The 20,625-nt window shown below is 39.3% G+C and overlaps 1 protein-coding gene across 4 annotated transcripts in view; it reads right to left on the reverse strand.

The window, feature by feature from the left end:
• Window positions 1–20,625, reverse strand: part of LOC126412622 (uncharacterized) — a 160,383-nt gene that overhangs the window by 128,879 nt on the left and 10,879 nt on the right. For all 4 annotated transcript variants that reach the window (XR_007575324.1, XR_007575325.1, XM_050082295.1 and 1 more), the window contains exon 3: window positions 1,941–2,086. Coding sequence is in view for 2 of the 4 variants with exons in the window: in XM_050082295.1 (XP_049938252.1) it covers window positions 1,941–2,086 (146 nt within the window). In the remaining 2 variants the exon portion in view is untranslated. The remainder of the gene's footprint in view (window positions 1–1,940; window positions 2,087–20,625) is intronic.

Here is a 20,625-nt window from a genome sequence, read left to right on the forward strand (position 1 = left end):
TTTCTTTGGACTTTGACTATTTCAGGGCATGAATTCTGCCTTTTGTTGTTGTGATGGAGACTACTTGGATGCAGGTGAACAGCTTTCTAAATCCACCTTTCTGGTTAGGAGTTAGTTGTCTCTGCTATTTGATCATGACCTCGGTTGGAATTTGATTGGAAGCAGCTGGAGGCTCAACAGCATGGACATTGTTATACATATATTTACATGTACATGAACTTGTGACAATATCTATTGCCTCTGGTTGTACACCCAGTGCCATCTTTTATTACAGCTTTTCTCAGAGCAGCAGCAATGGAAGATCAGAGTTATATTCTTTTGTGTCTTAGTATACAGAATTCTCTCTGTCACTTTAGTTTCTTGGTTTTTATTTTATTCTAAAACATATGGCAATTCCTGTTCCAGTCAGGATGATTTGCATGTACAGTTCGTATAGAAGTGTGGCACTGAACGCAACAACGCTACATCACATCTGTATTTCCTGCATTTGCTGCATGTTGCCTTCTATTTTACCTAACTGGGGTGTAACAATATTTTTGATACTTTAAGCACTGCACTGCATCGGGTGCACAAGGTCTGGTGGTAGATTCGACGACCTGGTGAAAAGTCATAGGAACATGCGATTCTTGAGACCCTTACAATGGCTGGAATCATTGAGTGAGGAGTTACTGGACATGACAAAAGGGTTGATTTGATAATTGTTCAAAGGGGGTGGGGGGGAGGGAGCTAAATGCTCACCATTATGTGACAGGAATAGTAAGCCCTTTGCTCACACCCTTCATGATTAGGGTACCAAATGGTGTATTGCTGCAGGATAATTCAAGACCCCAAACTGCACTTACAACAAAAATGCCTTAAGAAATGTACCGACCTTTGACTGAACATTGTGGTCACCCGATTTGTCATCCATAAAGCATGTCTGGGAAGTATTGGGAAACGTATATTTTCATTCAAGACTATAGCTAGCAATCATATAGAACTGACAAAGCACATGTTTAAGGCAAGGCAAGAAATTACTCAAGGCAACATTTGCAACATGCCTGCTTCCATTCCACAATGGACACAAGAATGTGTTCATGCTTGCAGGTGTCACACCTCATATTGATGTCAATAATGGAACTCGGTTACAAATATCATAAAAGTTTAATCATTTAATATCCATTATGTGATGAAAATCTCTACTAAGTATGATAAATATTGGACTTGTGCTTCATGATACAAAACTTTCCATTTTGTCAGTACACATTCTGCGGAAGTTCTGAAGAGAAATGACAAGCCCAATAATTCAAATTCTAATGTTTACTTTCTTGTATTGATGACTCCTGATGGCTGTCTTTATTGGCATTACGTATCCCACTGGTTTGGGACTACTTGTACCTTAGCTATCGTTTCTTAATTGTGTGTTACTACTCATACATACAAATTCTAAAGATAGGTAAGAGCTTATTCAATAAACAACAGATATTGGAAAAGTAAATTAGAAATGTGGAAGAAATAAAGAATACCTATCAAGTCAACATCATTCCATGACGGACATGTACAGAAACAAGACATGTGACATAAGAATTCCAAGAAAGCTTCAAGCTATTGCTACAAAATCCTCCTGCTCTTGCCATCCAATGAAAAATTCAAGAAACGGCAATTACTGTAAATGAAAATGGCAATGAATGATGAGCATGTATAGTGAATCAAATATTTGTTTTTGAAAATCAACAGCAAAACTAGTGACCAACTGGACAAGATATCAAATTGACAAGTTTAAGGTTTATTTTTTGTGCTACAGTAACAATACATTTTAAATAACCACTTACCATCAACACTGTAATAAAAATTCCAATAATTGTATAGTTCAACACATATGAATCTAACACAGCCAAAAATTTAAGTATCATAATACTTGCTACATTAACAAATTATCATTTATAGTTCTATTTACTTACAGTTCTTTCTAACAATCCCTCGTAGTTCCTTTACAAGGAAATTTAATGTAGTTACTGGATTGAACAGAGCAAATGGTTCATTCTCTACAGCCTGACTATGAGGTATTGCAGACTGGAACTCGCGAGATCCACTGGCCACCGAAGACCTGCACATTTCACATCAGATTGATACAGAACAACTGCAAAAGGAGAAAAAGAAGAGGACTGTAGGTATGCACACATCTCTCTCCTTCTCTCTCTTTTTAAGGGTCTAAAGATATGTAATATCACACAAAATAAATAACAGTCTTTAATTCCACTCCACAAGTCATTTATCTTACACCAATTCCTTCTATCTGTGCTCACAAGAACAAGCAAGGCATGTTCTAACTGCTCAAGAAATTTGATATACGAGAGAACATGAAACACTGACATTAATATAAAGGACTGTTGAGTGATGGACACCACGTGTTCAACATAACTGAATGCCACATGAAAAAGTGTGTGCCATTATCCACAATAAGTTGTCTATGTGGCTGTATTCTATTCTAAAGCAAAAAAGGGACAGAATAGATGAAAACGCTGAGGAAACAGACTGCTGCACTCTCAGTTCAAAAGAGAACATGTAAATGACACGAGGCAAAAATTAGTAGGGATTCTTGCATCTGTAAAAAGATCGATGCGCGAAGCTTACCACCACTACCACCACATACCTTAACAATGGATCTAGTTCAGAACCCAAATGGCTCTGAGCACTATTGGACTTAACATCTGAGGTCATCAGTCCCCTATTACTTGAACTACTTAAACCTAACTAACCTAAGGACAACACACAGTTCCATGCCCGAGGCAGGATTCGAACCTGCGACCATAGCAGTCGCACGGTTCCAGACTGAAGCGCCTAGAACCGCTCGGCCACAGCAGCCGGCCTTCAGAACCCAAGAAAATTCTGGTCCTGCATAAAATCGCTAACTGAGCTGAAAGCTTCTACTCAGTTACTCATTGACAAATCTGGTGTGGCAACAGAAGGTAACAAAAAGAAAGCTGAGATTTTATATTCCACATTTCAGAAGTTCACACAGGAGGGAATTCCAATTTCGTTTTATAAAGTGTACTCTATGGCATTGGTTCCTTACTTAGCTTGCATTTACTGCAGATCTCTCACCCAGCACAAAATCCCAAGCAATTGTAAAAAAAGCACAGGTGACTCCTGCATATGAGAAGGACAAAAGAACTAACAAGCAAAATTACAGACTAAAATCCTTAACATCATTTTGCTGCTGAATTCTTTCACAAATTCTCAGTTCAAATACAATAAAGTTCCTAGAGACTGAAAAGCTCCTTTTCACAAATCAGCACAGTATCAGAAAGCATTGCCTGTGTGAAACTCAGCTTGCCCGTTTCTCCCATGATCTCTTGCAAAGTGTGGATAAAGGGCAATAGGCGATTTCATATACCTAGATTTCCTAAAAGTATTTGATACGGTGCCTCCTTACAGACTGTTAACAAAGGCATGAGCACACGGAATAGATTTCTAGATATGTGAATGGCTCGAAGAGTTCTGAAGTAATAGGATCCAGTACATTGTTTTTGACAGCAAGTATTCATCAGAGACAAAGGTTCATGGGCTTACCCTACAGAAGTGTGAAAGGACTGGATTATTCTGTATATACATAAATGATATGACAGATATGGTGAGCAGCAATCTGTGGCTATTTGCTGCTGATGCTGTGGTGTATGGGAAGGAGTCACCGTTGAGCCACTGTAGGAGGATACATGATGACTGAGACAAACTTTCTAATTGATGAGATGAATGGCAGCTAGCTCTACATGCAGAAAAATGTAAGTTAATGCAGATGAGTAGGAGAAAAGATCCCACAGCATTGGTAGTGTGCCACTCAACAATGTTATGTTAATTAAATACCTATAAAATGAAAAACAATATAAAATGGAATGAGCATGTAAGGATTGTAGTGGGGAATGTGAATGGTCATCTTCAGTTTACTGGGAAAATTTTAAGAAAGTGTGGTTCACATGTAAAGAAGACCGTATATAGAACACTAATGTGACCCATTCTTGAGTACTGTGAGAGTATTTGAGATTCCCAGCAGGTAGGACTAAAGGAAGACATTGAAGCAATTCAGAGGTGAGCTGCTAGACTTGTTACTTGTAGGTTCGATCAACAGGGAAGTATTATGGAGATGCTTCGGAAATATAAATGGGGATCCCTGGAGGGAGGGCAACATTCTACCAGAGCAATAATATTGGAAAAAATTAAAAATTGACATTTGAAGCTGACTGTAGTAGATCCTACAGCAACCAACATACATTTCGTGTAGGGACCATGAACATGCAACACAAGAAATTAGGGGTCATATGGTGGCATACAGACAGTCATTTTTTCCTCCTTGTTCTATATGCAAATGCCCCCACCCCGTCCCCCACGAACCATAGACCTTGCTGTTGGTGGGGAGGCTTGTGTGCCTCAGCAATACAGATAGCCGTACCGTAAGTGCTACCACAATGTAGGGATATCTGTTGAGAGGCCAGACAAACGTGTGGTTCCTGAAGAGAGGCAGCAGCCTTTTCAGTAATTGCAGGGGCAACAGTCTGGATGATTGACTGATCTGGCCTTGTAACAATAACCAAAACGGCCTTGCTGTGCTGGTACTGCGAATGGCTGAAAGCAAGGGGAAAACTACAGCCGTAATTTTTTCCGAGGGCATGCAGTTTTACTGTATGAATAAATGATGATGGCATCCTCTTGGGTAAAATATTCCGGAGGTAAAATAGTCCCCCATTCGGATCTCCGGGTGGCGACTACTCAAGCAGTCGTCGTTATCAGGAGAAAGAAAACTGGCGTTCTACGGATCGGAGCGTGGAATGTAAGATCCCTTAATTGGGCAGTAGGTTAGAAAATTTAAAAAGGGAAATGGATAGGTTAAAGTTAGATATAGTGGGAATTAGTGAAGTTCGGTAGCAGAAGGAACAAGACTTCTGGTCAGGTGAATACAGGGATATAAATACAAAATCAAATAGGGGTAATGCAGGAGTAGATCTAATAATGAATAAAAAAATAGGAGTGCGGGTAAGCTACTACAAACAGCATAGTGAACGCCTTATTGTGGCCAAGATAGACACGAAACCCACGCCTACTACAGTAGTACAAGTTTATATGCCAAATACCGTAGCTCTGGAGATGACGAAGAAATTGAAGAAATGTATGATGAGATAAAAGAAATTATTCAGATAGTGACAGGAGATGAAAATTTAATAGTAATGGGTGACTGGAATTCGATAGTAGGAAAAGGAAGAGAAGGAAATGTAGTAGGTGAATATAAATTGGGAGGGAAGAGATGAAAGAGGAAGCTGCCTGGCAGAATTTTGCACAGAGCATAACTTAATCATAGCTAGCACTTGGTTCAAGAATCACAAAAGAAGATTGTATACATGGAAGAAGCCTGGAGATACTGACAGGTTTCAGATAGATTATATAATGGTAAGACAGAGATTTAAGAACCAGGTTTTAAATTTTAAGACATTTCCAGGGGCAGATGTGGACTCTGACCACAATCTATTGGTTATGAACTGTAGATTAAAACTGAAGATACTGCAAAAAGGTGGGAATTTAAGGAGATGGGACCTGGATAAACTGAAAGAACCAGAGGTTGTACAGAGTTTCAGGGAGAGCGTAAGGGAATAATTGACAAGAATGGGGGAAAGAAATACAGTAGAAGAAGAATGGGTAGCTTTGAGGGATGAAGTAGTGAAGGCAGCAGAGGATCAATTAGGTAAAAAGATGAGGGCTAGTAGAAATCCTTGGGTAACAGAAGGAATATTGAATTTAATTGATGAAAGGCGAAAATATAAAAATGCAGTAAATGAAGCAGGCAAAAAGGAATACAAACGTCTCAAAAATGAGATCGATAGCAAGTGCAAAATGACTAAGCAGGGATGGCTAGAGGACAAATGTAAGCATGTAGAGGCTTATCTCACTAGGGGTAAGATAGATACCGCCTACAAGAAAATTAAAGATACCTTTGGAGAAAAGAGAACTACTTGTATGAATATCAAGAGCTCAGATGGAAACCCAATTCTAAGCAAAGAAGGGAAAGCAGAAAGGTGGAAGGAGTATATAGAGGGTCTATACAAGGGCAATGTACTTCCATAGAAATGGAAGAGGATGTAGATGAAGATGAAATGGGAGATATGATACTGCATGAAGAGTTTGACAGAGCACTGAAAGACTGAAGTCGAAACAAGGCCCCAGGAGTAGACAAAATTCCATTAGAGACAGGTGAAATACCATCAGACTTCAAGAAGAATATAATAATTCCAGTCCCAAAGAAAGCAGGTGTTGGCAGATGTGAAAATTACCGAACTATCAGTTTAATAAGCCACAGCTGCAAAATACTAACGCGAATTCTTTACAGACGAATGGAAAAACAGGTAGAAGCTGACCTTGGGGAAGATCAGTTCGGATTCCATAGAAATGTTGGAACACATGAGGCAATACTGACCCTATGAGTTATCTTAGAAGCTAGATTAAGAAAAGGGAAACCTACATTTCTAGCATTTGTAGACTTAGAGAAAGCTTTTGACAATGTTGACTGGCATAGTCTCTTTCAAATACTGAAGGTGGCAGGGGTAAAATACAGGGAGCGAAAGGCTATTTACAATTTATACGGAAACCAGATGGCAGTTATAAGAGTCGACGGACATGAAAGAGAAGCAGTGGTTGGGAAGGGAGTGAGACAGGGGTTTAGCCTCTCCCAGACGTTATTCAATCTGTATATTGAGCAAGCAGTAAAGGAAACAAAAGAAAAAATCGGAGTAGTTATCAAAATCCATGGAGAAGAAATAAAAACTTTAAGGTTCGCCGATGACATTGTAATTCTGTCAGAGACAGCAAAGGACTTGGAAGAGCAGTTGAACGGAATGGACCGTGTCTTGAAAGGAGGATATAAGATGAACATCAACAAAAGCAAAACAAGGATAATGGAATGTAGTCGAATTAACTCAAATGATGCTGAGGGAATTAGATTAGGAAATGAGACACTTAAAGTAGTAAAGGAGTTTTGCTATTTGGGGAGCAAAATAACTGATGATGGTCCAAGTAGAGAGGATATAAAATGTAGGCTGGCAATGGCAAGGAAAGCGTTTCTGAAGAAGAGGAATTTGTTAACGTTGAGTATAGATTTACGTGTCAGGAAGTCATTATTGAAAGTATTTGTATGGAGTGTAGCCATGTATGAAAGTGAAACATGGATGATAAATAGTTTTGATAAGAAGAAAATAGAAGCTTCGAAATGGGTGCTACAGAAGAATGCTAAAGATTAGATGGGTAGATCACATAACTAATGAGGAGGTATTGAATAGAATTGTAGAGAAGAGGGGTTTGTGGCACAAGTTGACCAGAAGAAGGGATCGGTCGTTAGGACATGTTCTGAGGCATCAAGGGATCACCAATTTAGTATTGGAGGGCAGCGTGGAGGGTAAAAATCGTAGAGGGAGACAAAGAGATGAATAAACTAAGCAGGTTCAGAAGTATGTAGGCTGCAGTACGTACTGGGAGATGAAGCAGCTTGCACAGGATAGAGTAGCATGGAGAGCTGCATCAAACCAGTCCCGGGACTGAAGACCACAACAACAACATGCAAATGAAACAGGAAGGGAAATGACTAGTAGTGGTACAATGTACCCTCTGCCATACACTGTGTGGTGGCTTGAAGAGTATGTATCTAGATGTAGATAGAACAGTAGAAAGACATCTGGGGTGATTGGGTTATGTTGAAAGAATGGAAGACAACAGATGGCCAAAGACAGCAGTTTCATGGCAACCTCCTAAAGATGATCACAAAAAGGGTAGCTAAGAAGTGATGGAGAGCAGAGGAATAGAAAAGCCTGAGGAAGAATTATGAGATCAAGGTATTTGGTGACACACATGAGGTGACAGGTCAGCACCTCCGGGACAAGCAAGGAAACTCAACAATCAGAGATAGTATTTTCAGAATACAGAAGTGCGTTATGAGAATTATATCTTGAATATTTATGAAGATTTCAAGAGCTTAACTTTAGTACAGATGGAATTCTGATACATAGGTACATACATATTCCATAAGTTACCACAGAGCATAATATATACTATGCATAATATGGAGGAGTTTAAGACTGAATAAAAGAACTTTGTTGAGTAACTCAATTTATTTGATTAAATATTATCTTTACAGTAACCCTTAAAATTAATGTTTTAGACTATTTAGTAATTAATCATAGCACCTTAATACAATGTTGTTTTGTAATGTTAAGTCATTTCACTTTATTGCACGGTTAAAAACATGTCCATCTTTGACTTCTTCCCACATCCTGGAGGCCCTTCTCTTTAAGATCTATGAAATATGACTAATGAATTGCAAAGCACAGTTCTCTTAGTTACAGCAATTTTCCAAGCAGTTCAGAACAAATCATGCAAAGAGTAAAGTATTGACTCGCCCTACAGTTCAAGCACTGAATGGCTGAACAGCAAATAAACAAGATTAAAAACACTGCACACACACACACACACACACACACACACACACACACACACACACACACACACACACACACACAGCTAAACCTGTCACTGCGACCAGGAGAGGACTGTAGCACTGAGTCAAAGTAGCAACTGAAACTGGACATTGTCAGTAAATCTCCTTATTAGCTCTATTTTCTTGTTGTGGTCATTTCGTGATATGTATGTGAGAGAAAGTAATATGTAGCTTGACTCTTCTGGGAATGTACTCTCACAGAATTTCAATAGCAAACCTCTCCATCATACACAATGTCTCTCTTGCAGCATCTGCCACTGGAGTTTGCTGAGTATTTCTGTAATGCTCTCATGCTGACAAAATGAGCCCGCGATGAAACATGCCACTCTTTGTTGCATCCTGTCTACGTCTTCTGTCAATAAAACTTGGTTTGGGTACTAGACAGATGAGCACTACTCAAGAGTTGGTTGAACAAGTGTTTTGTACACCCTTCTTTTGTGGATAAATTACATTTCCTCAAGATTCATCCTACAAATCTCAGCCGGTATCTGATTTTCCTATAATTTGTTTTATGTGGTCATCCCACTTTAGATCACTACAGATGGTTAACCCTAAGTATTTTACACTAGTTTCTGTTTCAGTGTTATCACCAATGGTGTACCTGTACAGCAGTGGACTTGTTCTTTCATTTATGCACAATATGTTACATTTATTTATGTTCACGGTCAATACCAGCCCTTGTACCATTCATCAATCATTTACAGGCCTTCCTGTAGTTGTCTACAGTTTCTTAGCGTTGCTACCTTCTTGAGCAGAAATTACTGCATTAAGGGAGATCTAGATGAAATAATAGTAGCAACTACACACATAAATGCTAGTTTTGTGGAGGTCCTGCAGCACTATGACTAGCACTGAGTTAACACTGTTGTGAGCTGTGAGAACACTGTGTTAGCGAGCTGCTGCTAACTGAAATGAAATCTCATATGAGCGCAGAACCTGTTGATGCATTTGTGAGATGAGGAAATACTAGATATAGCCTACACCTGAATAGAAGAGGAAAAGAAAGGATGGCTGATCTTCCAGCAGAAAATGTATGGAGAGTCACCATCATACAATGCAAGATCCCTATTGTTACTGGTTACAGAATGTTACCTTTTTTAGAATCAGGATTCAGGCACCCTGTTCCAAAAGAAGGCAAGATAACAGAAGAGCTCCAAAAAATGCTTAAGAATGCAGTGAAAAGTAAGTTTACTTTACTTCATCAAAAGATTAGAGGACTCAGTAACAAAGTAGAAGAGCTTCTTGTTGGCTTGGAAAACTTACAGAGCTTGGGAAAGACATACATACTGCTCCTTCTGAGTGTCACATAACCAAAGGGTTAGATAAGTTACACATAAAAGATTACTCTCTAGCATCTTATTCTTGCAGAACTAATATAAGAAAAAGAGGAGTTGTTAAATATATAAATATATTAAGACAAAACAAGTTCAGTAACTATGAGGCAAGTAGATTTTGTAGTGATTAGCACATAGAAATGCATGTCTGCTAATATTGTAAAATAGTTCACTTTTAATTGTAAGTGTATATAGCCCCCCCCCCCCCCCCTCGCACAGACACACACAGACACACACACACACACACACACACAGACACACACACACACACACACACACACACACACACACACAAGAGGAATTTGTATTCCTTACTATGCTATTTGACAGACATCAACAAGCAGTAAATAGTCTGTGACGGGTTTATTGTAGATTTTCTAAAGGAAATCAACATGAAAAATGGCCTGGAAACCTTATTTGAATTCTACAGTTTGAGTTCAGTAATTAACTTTTCAACAAGGGTGGATAAAGAAAGCAGGACCCTAATTGACAATGTTTTCTTTGGTGAAGCTCAAAGTAAGAAAAAACTGTTTACCTAGTAACAAACGCATTATTGTGGCCAAGATAGACACAAAGCCCATGCCTACTACAGTAGTACAAGTTTATATGCCAACTAGCTCTGCAGATGATGAAGAAATTGATGAAATGTATGACGAGATAAAAGAAATTATTCAGCTAGTGAAGGGAGACGAAAATTTAATAGTCATGGGTGACTGGAATTCGTCAGTAGGAAAAGGGAGAGAAGGAAACATAGTAGGTGAATATGGATTGGGGGACAGAAATGAAAGAGGAAGCCGCCTGGTAGAATTTTGCACAGAGCATAACTTAATCATAGCTAACACTTGGTTCAAGAATCATGAAAGAAGGTTGTATACCTGGAAGAATCCTGGAGATACTAGAAGGTATCAGATAGATTGCATAATGGTAAGACAGAGATTTAGGAACCAGGTTTTAAATTGTAAGACATTTCCAGGGGCAGATGTGGATTCTGACCCAATCTATTGGTTATGAACTGCAGATTGAAACTGAAGAAACTGCAAAAAGGCGGGAATTTAAGGAAATGGGACCTGGATAAACTGAAAGAACCAGAGGTTTTACAGAGTTTCAGGGAGAGCATAAGGGAACAATTGACAGGAATGGGGGAAAGAAATACAGTAGAAGAAGAATGGGTAGCTCTGAGGGATGAAGTAGTGAAGGCAGCAGAGGATCAAGTAGGTAAAAAGACGAGGGCTAATAGAAATCCTTGGGTAACAGAAGAAATATTGAATTTAATTGATGAAAGGAGAAAATATAAAAATGCAGTAAATGAAGCAGGCAAAAAGGAATACAAACGTCTCAAAAATGAGATCAACAGGAAGTGCAAAATGGCTAAGCAGGGATGGCTAGAGGACAAATGTAAGGATGTAGAGACTCGTCTCACTAGGGGTAAGATAGATACTGCCTACAGGAAAATTAAAGAGACCTTTGGAGAGAAGAGAACCACTTGTATGAATATCAAGAGCTCAGATGGCAACCCAGTTCTAAGCAAAGAAGGGAAGGCAGAAAGATGGAAGGAGTATATAGAGGGTTTATACAAGGGCGATGTACTTGAGGACAGTATTATGGAAATGGAAGAGGATGTAGATGAAGATGAAATGGGAGATAATATTCTGCATGAAGAGTTTGACAGAGCACTGAGAAGACCCGAGTCGAAACAAGACCCCGGGAGTAGACAACATTCCATTAGAACTACTGATGGCCTTGGGAGAGCCAGTCATGACAAAACTCTACCATCCGGTGAGCAAGATGTATGAGACAGGCGAAATACCCACAGACTTCAAGAAGAATATAATAATTCCAATCCCAAAGAAAGCAGGTGTTGACAGATGTGAAAATTACTGAACTATCAGTTTAATAAGTCACAGCTGCAAAATACTAACGCGAATTCTTTACAGACGAATGGAAAAACTAGTAGAAGCCAACCTCGGGGAAGATCAGTTTGGATTCCGTAGAAATGTTGGAACACGTGAGGCAATACTAACCTTACAACTTATCTTAGAAAATAGATTAAGGGGAGGCAAACCTACGTTTCTGGCATTTGTAGACTTGGAGAAAGCTTTTGACAACGTTAACTGGAATACTCTCTTTCAAATTCTGAAGGTGGCAGGGGTAAAATACAGGGAGCGAAAGGCTATTTACAATTTGTACAGAAACCAGATGGCAGTTATAAGAGTCCAGGGGAATGAAAGGGAAGCAGTGGTTGGGAAAGGAGTGAGACAGGGTTGTAGCCTCTCCCCGATGTTATTCAATCTGTATATTGAGCAAGCAGTAAAGGAAACAAAAGAAAAATTTGGAGTAGGTATTAAAATCCATGGAGAAGAAATAAAAACTTTGAGGTTCGCCAATGACATTGTAATTCTGTCAGAGACAGCAAAGGACTTGGAAGAGCAGTTGAATGGAATGGACAGTGTCTTGAAAGGAGGATATAAGATGAACATCAACAAAAGCAAAACGAGGATAATGGAATGTAGTCAAATTAAATCGGGCGATGCTGAGGGGATTAGATTAGGAAATGAGACACTTAAAGTAGTAAAGGAGTTTTGCTATTTAGGGAGTAAAATAACTGATGATGGTCGAAGTAGAGAGGATATAAAATGTAGACTGGCAATGGCAAGGAAATCGTTTCTCAAGAAGAGAAATTTGTTAACATTGAGTATAGATTTAAGTGTCAGGAAGTCGTTTCTGAAAGTATTTGTATGGAGTGTAGCCATGTATGGAAGTGAAACATGGATGATAACTAGTTTGGACAAGAAGAGAATAGAAGCTTTCGAAATGTGGTGCTACAGAAGAATGCTGAAGATAAGGTGGGTAGATCACGTAACTGATGAGGAGGTATTGAATAGGATTGGGGAGAAGAGAAGTTTGTGGCACAACTTGACTAGAAGAAGGGATTGGTTGGTAGGACATGTTTTGAGGCATCAAGGGATCACAAATTTAGCATTGGAGGGCACTGTGGAGGGTAAAAATTGTAGAGGGAGACCAAGAGATCAATACACTAAGCAGATTCAGAAGGATGTAGGTTGCAGTAGGTACTGGGAGATGAAGAAGCTTGCACAGGATAGAGTAGCATGGAGAGCTGCATCCAACCAGTCTCAGGACTGAAGACCACAACAAAACAGTAACAAATGCTCTCTCTGATCATGATGCATGGCTAGTTAAGATAAACAAGAGAGTGCCTTTCAGTACAGATACTCATCATTTGAAATCAGTGGAAATAATTGATGACTCCTGGAGAAATGTTTTTACGAATAGTTTACAAGAGATGACCTGGGATGAAATCTGTAACGACCCAAATGCTAACATTATACTTTTCTATTCTATGATAAATTCATATCATAATGTATGGAAAATTCTGATTGAGAATTACACATTATTTAGGAATACAGAAGACAACTCACCGAAAGGTAAAAGCACTGCATTATCGATAGGTACGGAAACAAAACTTACAGAGCTTGGCTGTGTCTCCCTACACTGTGTTCATTCGTCCGCCAGTTCTTTCCTGGCCCACGGTGAGTGTACTGGGGTAGGAAGGGAGTGTGAGGTGAGAGATGGAGAGAGCCGAGAGGCAGGGAGGGGGTTGGGGGGAGGTGTTTAGTGGCTCATGGGAGAATGGGGCATCTGTGGCCTAGCTAGGGTTGCAGGTAGAGGGGACAGCTGGCAGACCTATGAAATTATGTGCCCAGCCGTCTGCCACCTGTCCCTTCTACCTGCACCCCTAGCTAGCCCACAGACGGCTCCCCACTCTCCCATGAGCCACTAGACGCCTCCCCCCCCCCCCCCCCCTCAACCCTGTTACCTCCCACCTCTCTCCATCCCTCACCCACCCCACACTATTACCTCACCCCAGTTCACTCACTGTGGGCCAGACAAGAGCTGTCATTCGACTGAGAACAGTGTAGGGAGACAGGTGTGTGTGTGTGTGTGTGTGTGTGTGTGTGTGTGTGTGTGTAGGTTTGTCTTACAAGCTTGAAAAAGGAAGTGCACTCCGAAAGTAAGCCAAGCTCTGTACTTTTTGTTTGTGTACCTATCAATGATGCAGCACTTCTGCCTTCTGGTGAGTTGTCTCTTTTATTCATAAATTCATTTCATTATTTGAAAATAGCTTTCCGCATAAACTAATTAAGAAGGACATTAAACAACTCATAAAAAAATCTTGGCCCACTAGAGAGATTAAAGTATCTTGTGAAGAACAAGTAGAGATCCTGGAGTAGTTGCATAGTACAAAAGCTACTCAAAATTACGAAGAGAAGTTATTGTAAAGTCGAGGAACATTCGCATAATGTCAGAAATCAGTAATTCCAACAATAGACTTAACAATTTTAATAAACATTTTTGTAACAGCGATCAAAAAATTTTTCTTTTTAAAATTTAGTCATGATCGCACCAGGTATGCTACAAGAACATGGGTGACCGGTTTCGGTCATATCACATGACCATCATCAGACCTGTAATTTAATTTACAAAGTAATAGAAACCTTACTAGATTGACAATAAAATATGACAAAATATGATAAAATACAATAAGACTTGCTATACCCATGGCATCCTTTAAAGATGGTAGGTGAAGCACTCTTCTCAACTGCTGTGATGTCAACTGGTGCCAGCAAGTGACGGGCATACGCTTAAATACGAAGATGCTCCACCTACCTCTTCTCCCTCTACCTCACATCAACCAATCAGTCTAAAAAAACACAAAGTACAATAATAACATAAAAAAACTGTTATGTATAAAATATCTCTTTACAACCATGGAACTACTTAAATACTGTATAAAATATCAATTAAAAGCTTTAAAATAACTGTACAGACGATGTATACTCAGTGTGCCCTGTATGGGCTACAGTGGTACTACCACAATGGTTTCACAGTCAACAATGTTGTGAAGGTCTTTGGCATTGCGGCATCATATCGATATGAGAGTTGTGACTCGACTGCCCGTATACACCTATGCAAGATTCAGTCTGTCTGTCTTATATTAACTTTATTTGCCACTGGTGATATATGTAATAATTAAATGATCAGCTGCAGAGTGCTATGATATTACATACACTTTTTAAAATGTCATAGAACTGATTTATTAAAAATGGAGTCATATTTCGTAATATTTATATTTGGAAGTTCAAAATTGTGATATAAATATTTACGTACTGCTCCAAGGTACATTTCTGCCATGGATACAACTGGGTCCTATGATTTTCTGAACAAAAGAGTATGTATGTGCTCATAGAATTTCGTCAAAGAGGTCATAAAAATGTTTTTCACGAAAATCCAACGGTTCATTGAGAAGCACTGACGGTTCATCTCTATAATGGGCATATATCTCAATCTCCTCCAAAATATTTAATAATAAGCCTTTATTAGTGTAATGAAGGACTTGCAAATTCTGTTGTGCCATCCCTTCGGCATGCTTATTAAAAGTTATATGATGGCCGAAGACTGATTACAGTAAAGCTCCGGCCTGTTTGGCCAATGTATATTTTTTTACAATCACCACATTGGATCTTTTAAACCCCTGATCTGAGAAATCTATCGTTATCATTACCTACAGTATGTCTTAATTTATTTTGCAAAGTACTGTTAGTTTCCAATGCTGTTGTTATTTCAGAATTCTTAAATAAATTACTGATCCTACCTGATATGTTCCCCATGTATGTCATTTTTGTGTATTTATGAGCTCCTATTATTGGTGTACTTTGTGTTTGTTGCATTTTATTAAACATAATGTCAACCTGACGTGTATCAAAAGAATTGGTCTTCGCAATCTGTTTTAGAATAGTTGTTTCTTTTTTATCTCATTTTCTTCAAGGGGTAATTTTAGCATCCAGTGGTTCATTGACTTAAAAAATGCCTACAACTACTGATGTCATTATTAATGCTAGGTCATGTCATCCTGACAAATATAAAAAAGCATTTTATCCTTATAAGCATTTTGTCATATTTTATTGTCAATCTAGTAAGGTTTTTATTACTTTCTAAATTAAATTACAGGTCTGATGATGGTCATGTGATATGACTGAAACCGGTCACCTATGTTCTTGTAGCATACGTGGTGCAATCAAGACAGAACTTTAAAAAGAAATTTTTTTTAAAAGACTTAAGACTATATGGAATGTATTGGAACGAGAGACAGGACACTCAGCCACAGAACAGGATAACATCGCTACTGAACTGAACTGAAGGGCTATACACAGTATACAAAATTCTTAAATAAGAGATTCTTTGGCAAACTCCATGTAATTAATGTAAAGACACTGTGCTGGCCATTATAATTAAGCGTAATTATACTTATTTTCTTAATCCCATCTGATAATACTTTTTGTAGGTATGTGTATAATCTTATTTATATGGTGTCAACTTTTAATCTCTGTTACAAATGTGTGAAAAATTGTATATATTTATGTTTTTTTTATACATGCTTTGTAACACATTCATGTATATCCTGACGTATCCAATATCAGTACCAAAAGTAACGAAAGATGATAAAGAAATAAAAACATAATGCAGACACAAATGAGTCATTGGCAGCAAATATATTTAATAATCATTTCTTAAATATAGTAAAAAGTAGAGGGACAAACAGCTCAAGAGAAAAATGACAGCAGTATGTTGAAAAAGCAGCTCTCATAAAATTCAATCACATGACTGTAACAATATTGTGAAAGGGATAGTTGCTACTCACCATATAATGGAGATGTTGAGTTAAAAAAATAAAAAATAAACAAAAAAAGTGGGCTTTTGGCCAACATGGCCTTCTTCGGAAATAGGCAAAACACACACACACACACACACACACACACACACACACGACCACAGGCTCTGGCTGCTGAGTCCAGACTGCAAGCCACAAATGTATCACCAACTTCTCCTACTGAAATTACGAAAATTATACAGAGTGAATCACGAAAAGCTTGCAACGCAAATATTATGGAAATGGAAAGTACTATTGACGTGCAGTTTTCACAGAATGTATTGGTAGTAAGGGGCTTGTCTTGTTACCCAATAAACAGATAGTAATAATATTTAGGAAGTGTATTTTTTGTGCATACATACACTTTTTTAAATGGAACAATTCCCATTGACATTAACAAACTGAACATAGGGTAAACTAGAATGTCAGTAGTGTTTGTTGCAGGACTCTAGTGCGAGTCATTGACGAGATATCATATTTTGGAAAGTTCCCACACTGACACTTGTTTGTGCCATTCAATGTGCATAGTTGCTAGGTACGACATTGTTATGTTTCCCTACAGTCTGCTTGTACATTCCTTGAGTGCACTGTGACTTGCTAGTCCGTTAGTGTGTGCCAGTCCAAGCATTAGGTTGTGACTGGACGGTGGGATTTACCTATGCAGAAAAAGCCGAGATGCTCATGGTGTATGCAGAGTATAGAAAGAATGCAATCCCTTCTTGTACGGCGTATGCAGAAAGGTATCCCAATAGACATCAACCATCTCAGCATTTTTTTTATCAACCTTTCCAACTAGTCATGTGAAAGCGAGAGTGTAGCATCTTGACAATGTAACAGAAGGAGAAAGGTGATGACAGAAGATGGGGTAATTAATGTTCTTGCTGCTATTACAGTTGATCTTCACACTAGCTCTCGCCCAATCACATGAGGAAATGGCATTAATCAGGCAAGTGTTCTACGCATTCTCCATCGATGTACATTCCATCCCTATCACATCTCTCTCCATCAAGAGCTGCATGGAAATGATTATGAGAATCATGTCAACTTCTGTACATGGCCATTAAGACAGAATACTCCTGATTTATTTTGCACCTTATTTAGTGATGAAGCCACATTTACCAAGCGGGGCCAGGCAAACTGCTGAAACATGCACTATTGGCCTGCTGACAATCCCCGCTGACTTTGTTAAATAGAATGTCAATGTCCATGAAGTGTAAATGTATGGTGTGGTGGGGATGGGCCGTTATTCATAGATGTAACACTGAACATGATCAAGTATTGCACCCTCCTAACAGATCACCTTCCACGGATGCTAGAAGACTTTTCTCTGCAGACTAGGATGAACCTGTGGTACCAACATAATGGCTGTCCAGCCCATAGTGCACAAAGTACTATAGCATGTCTCCATGAATTGTTTCCAAATTGTTGGATTGTAATGGAAGACCCATACCTGGGCCAGCCCACTCCTCAGATTTGACACCCGTAGACTTTTTTCTGTAGCGAGAGCTGAAAGACTCTCTCTACAAGGACAAACAAACTACATCCAATGATATGGAATGACGCATTACTGCAGCCTGCTCAGACATCATACCAGACTTTAAGCGTTTACTGCCCCACTGGTGGTCCTTCTGAACACAATCTGATGATAAATTGTCTCATTACTGGTCGATATCCGTGTAAGTAGTGTATGCACTTGGGTTGCTCTTTAGTGTGTGCTACTACAGGTACTGAACAAGTGTCAATGTGGGAACTTTTCAAAATACGATATCTCGTTAACAACTCATAATAGAATCCTGTGACAAGCACTACTGACACTTTAATTTACCCAAACTATTTGTTTGTTAATGTTTAATAGGCACTGTTCCATTTAAAAAAGGTGCATGTCTGCACAAAAAACACACTTCCTAAGTATTATTACAATATGTTGATTGGCTACAATATGAGCCCCTGACTACCAATCCATTCTGTGAAAAGTGCACATCAACAGCAATTACCATTTCCACAATATTTGCGGTAAAAGTTTTAGCTGATTCTATCAGAAATAATAGCTCATCTGAATTTCATGGTATTTCCAACAGAGTACTAAAGATTTGTTCCCAAATAATAAGCCCTGCCTTATCTGAAATACGTAGTGCATCACTAACCCAAGGCATTTTTCCAGAGAGACTGAAGTATGCTGCTGTTAACCCTTTAACTGCTCTGGACGTATTAACGTGTGTGCCTTTGTACCTGTCCCTGTGTGCTCTGAACGTGTTTACATGTGCCACCAGTCCTTCTACTTGGTACTCTGAATGTGTCTACGCACAGATATTGACAAATTCCACTAAAATATTATTGCATCAGCCAGACTGGGAAGTGGTAGATAGACCTTTTTTATAGCAAAACAATGGTATTTATCCTAAATGGCAGAAGAGGGAGTAAAATGGTTAAGAGAATTAACAACAAAACTCCAAATTGCTTTATGCTACCTCTGATACTTCGATGGTTTGCATGTGTTTATACTGGACATCATTCTCCACTGTGGGGTGGCATTCAAAGACAGACAGTATGTTTTCACATGTGATCCACATTTTAGCATTAATCAGTCTACCAGGGCACTGGGGTTCATCATGAGAGGGAACATTCAGCAACTGAGATGATGACGCATGACTGTGCATGGTTCAGCAAGCAAATTACACACAGGAAATGGATGCGCAACTGTGTCTGAGATGACAGACTACTGTAGATGGCAAGCAAGCTGTGTGCTGCAGAAGAAATCAGGATGTAACAATGAATGTATAAAATGTGAGGGAAACTTGGGTCCACTTGCGTTATGTAAAATGATATTAAGCTGACCCAGAATATTTGATGGGAGTGCCCCCTCATGCAGGGTCTGGGGACGCGCACACGGGGTGGTGAGCACTGCAGATACCAAGCAGCAAGAAAGGTGTTGGGAGCTGGCCAATAAGCTGCAGTACTTCCACCATGATAAGATCAAGCACAGGGGTTATGTGGACCCAAGAGAAAATGGCAGGAAGGTAAATATGAACAGCAGCAGCTTGCAACCTGGTGTTGAATGGAATGATCTGGCCACTGACATTGTCTTGGGTGAGCCTCATTACACCCCTATGAGTTGGAGTCCTTTCATTGGGAGGAAGGTCGTAGAGTATCGGGATTAAGTGTGACAGATCGAAATGGTCTTGAGGTTCGGTTTTCGTTTCCTGCAAGCATGAAGGAGCTGGGGACTGTGAACATAGTACTAGCTGCAGTTCTATTCTATACAATCTGATGCCACATATATTCCACTGAAATACAGCCATAGTTAAGGGTAAGTGATTGCATATGGGTTAGTGGCAATCACCTTGGCAGCTTCATAGTGTCTGGTTTTGTATTCATTGGACTACAAAGTTCAGAAGCAGCTCAATTATATCTTCAGAGGCAGGGTTTCCCTCCAAGAGTCAACCAGCTTTCTGTACAGTAGAGGATCAATTGGCAATTCTCGTTGGAGGAGTGGAGATTAGTCGAGCGATATTTTTACATTATGTTACTGTTGAGGAGGATATCTGAGACAATGAAGGGGAAGAACTTTTTTATTTATTCTCTTTTTAGTGACTTTGTGTTTGTCAGATGAAATTAAATTTATGTAGTTCTGTACGAGTCACGAGAGGCTTCCAGTGTGTGGGTGAAGGTTTTATAGTATGTTGCCCAGGTACAGTAGTGGTACACAAGAATGCTACTTCAGTTCTCGAGGATTTTACAATTGGGACACTGAACTGGTGGTTGCAGGTCTGTGTGTTCTTACTCTTGTTTGGGTGTGGTGTATCCATGATAATTCCATAATTGCCAGATGGTGGCATGGAAGGCTTTCAAATGGCAAATATTTTCTGAGCAACGGTAAGTGAAACCTTTTCCCTCATCTTGATCTTCTGTATAGCCTGCACATTGAGATACACAGGGCAATCGCAGGATAAAACAATATGTAGTTACTGCAAGTGTAAGGGGAGAGGGTGGGGTGGGGTGGGGGATGGAGGTGTGAGTGAAATGCTGACACTTATAGCAACGCATCGGATTCAGTA

This window comes from Schistocerca serialis, chromosome 7 (assembly GCF_023864345.2).
Source record: "Schistocerca serialis cubense isolate TAMUIC-IGC-003099 chromosome 7, iqSchSeri2.2, whole genome shotgun sequence".
Lineage (NCBI taxonomy): Eukaryota > Metazoa > Arthropoda > Insecta > Orthoptera > Acrididae > Schistocerca > Schistocerca serialis.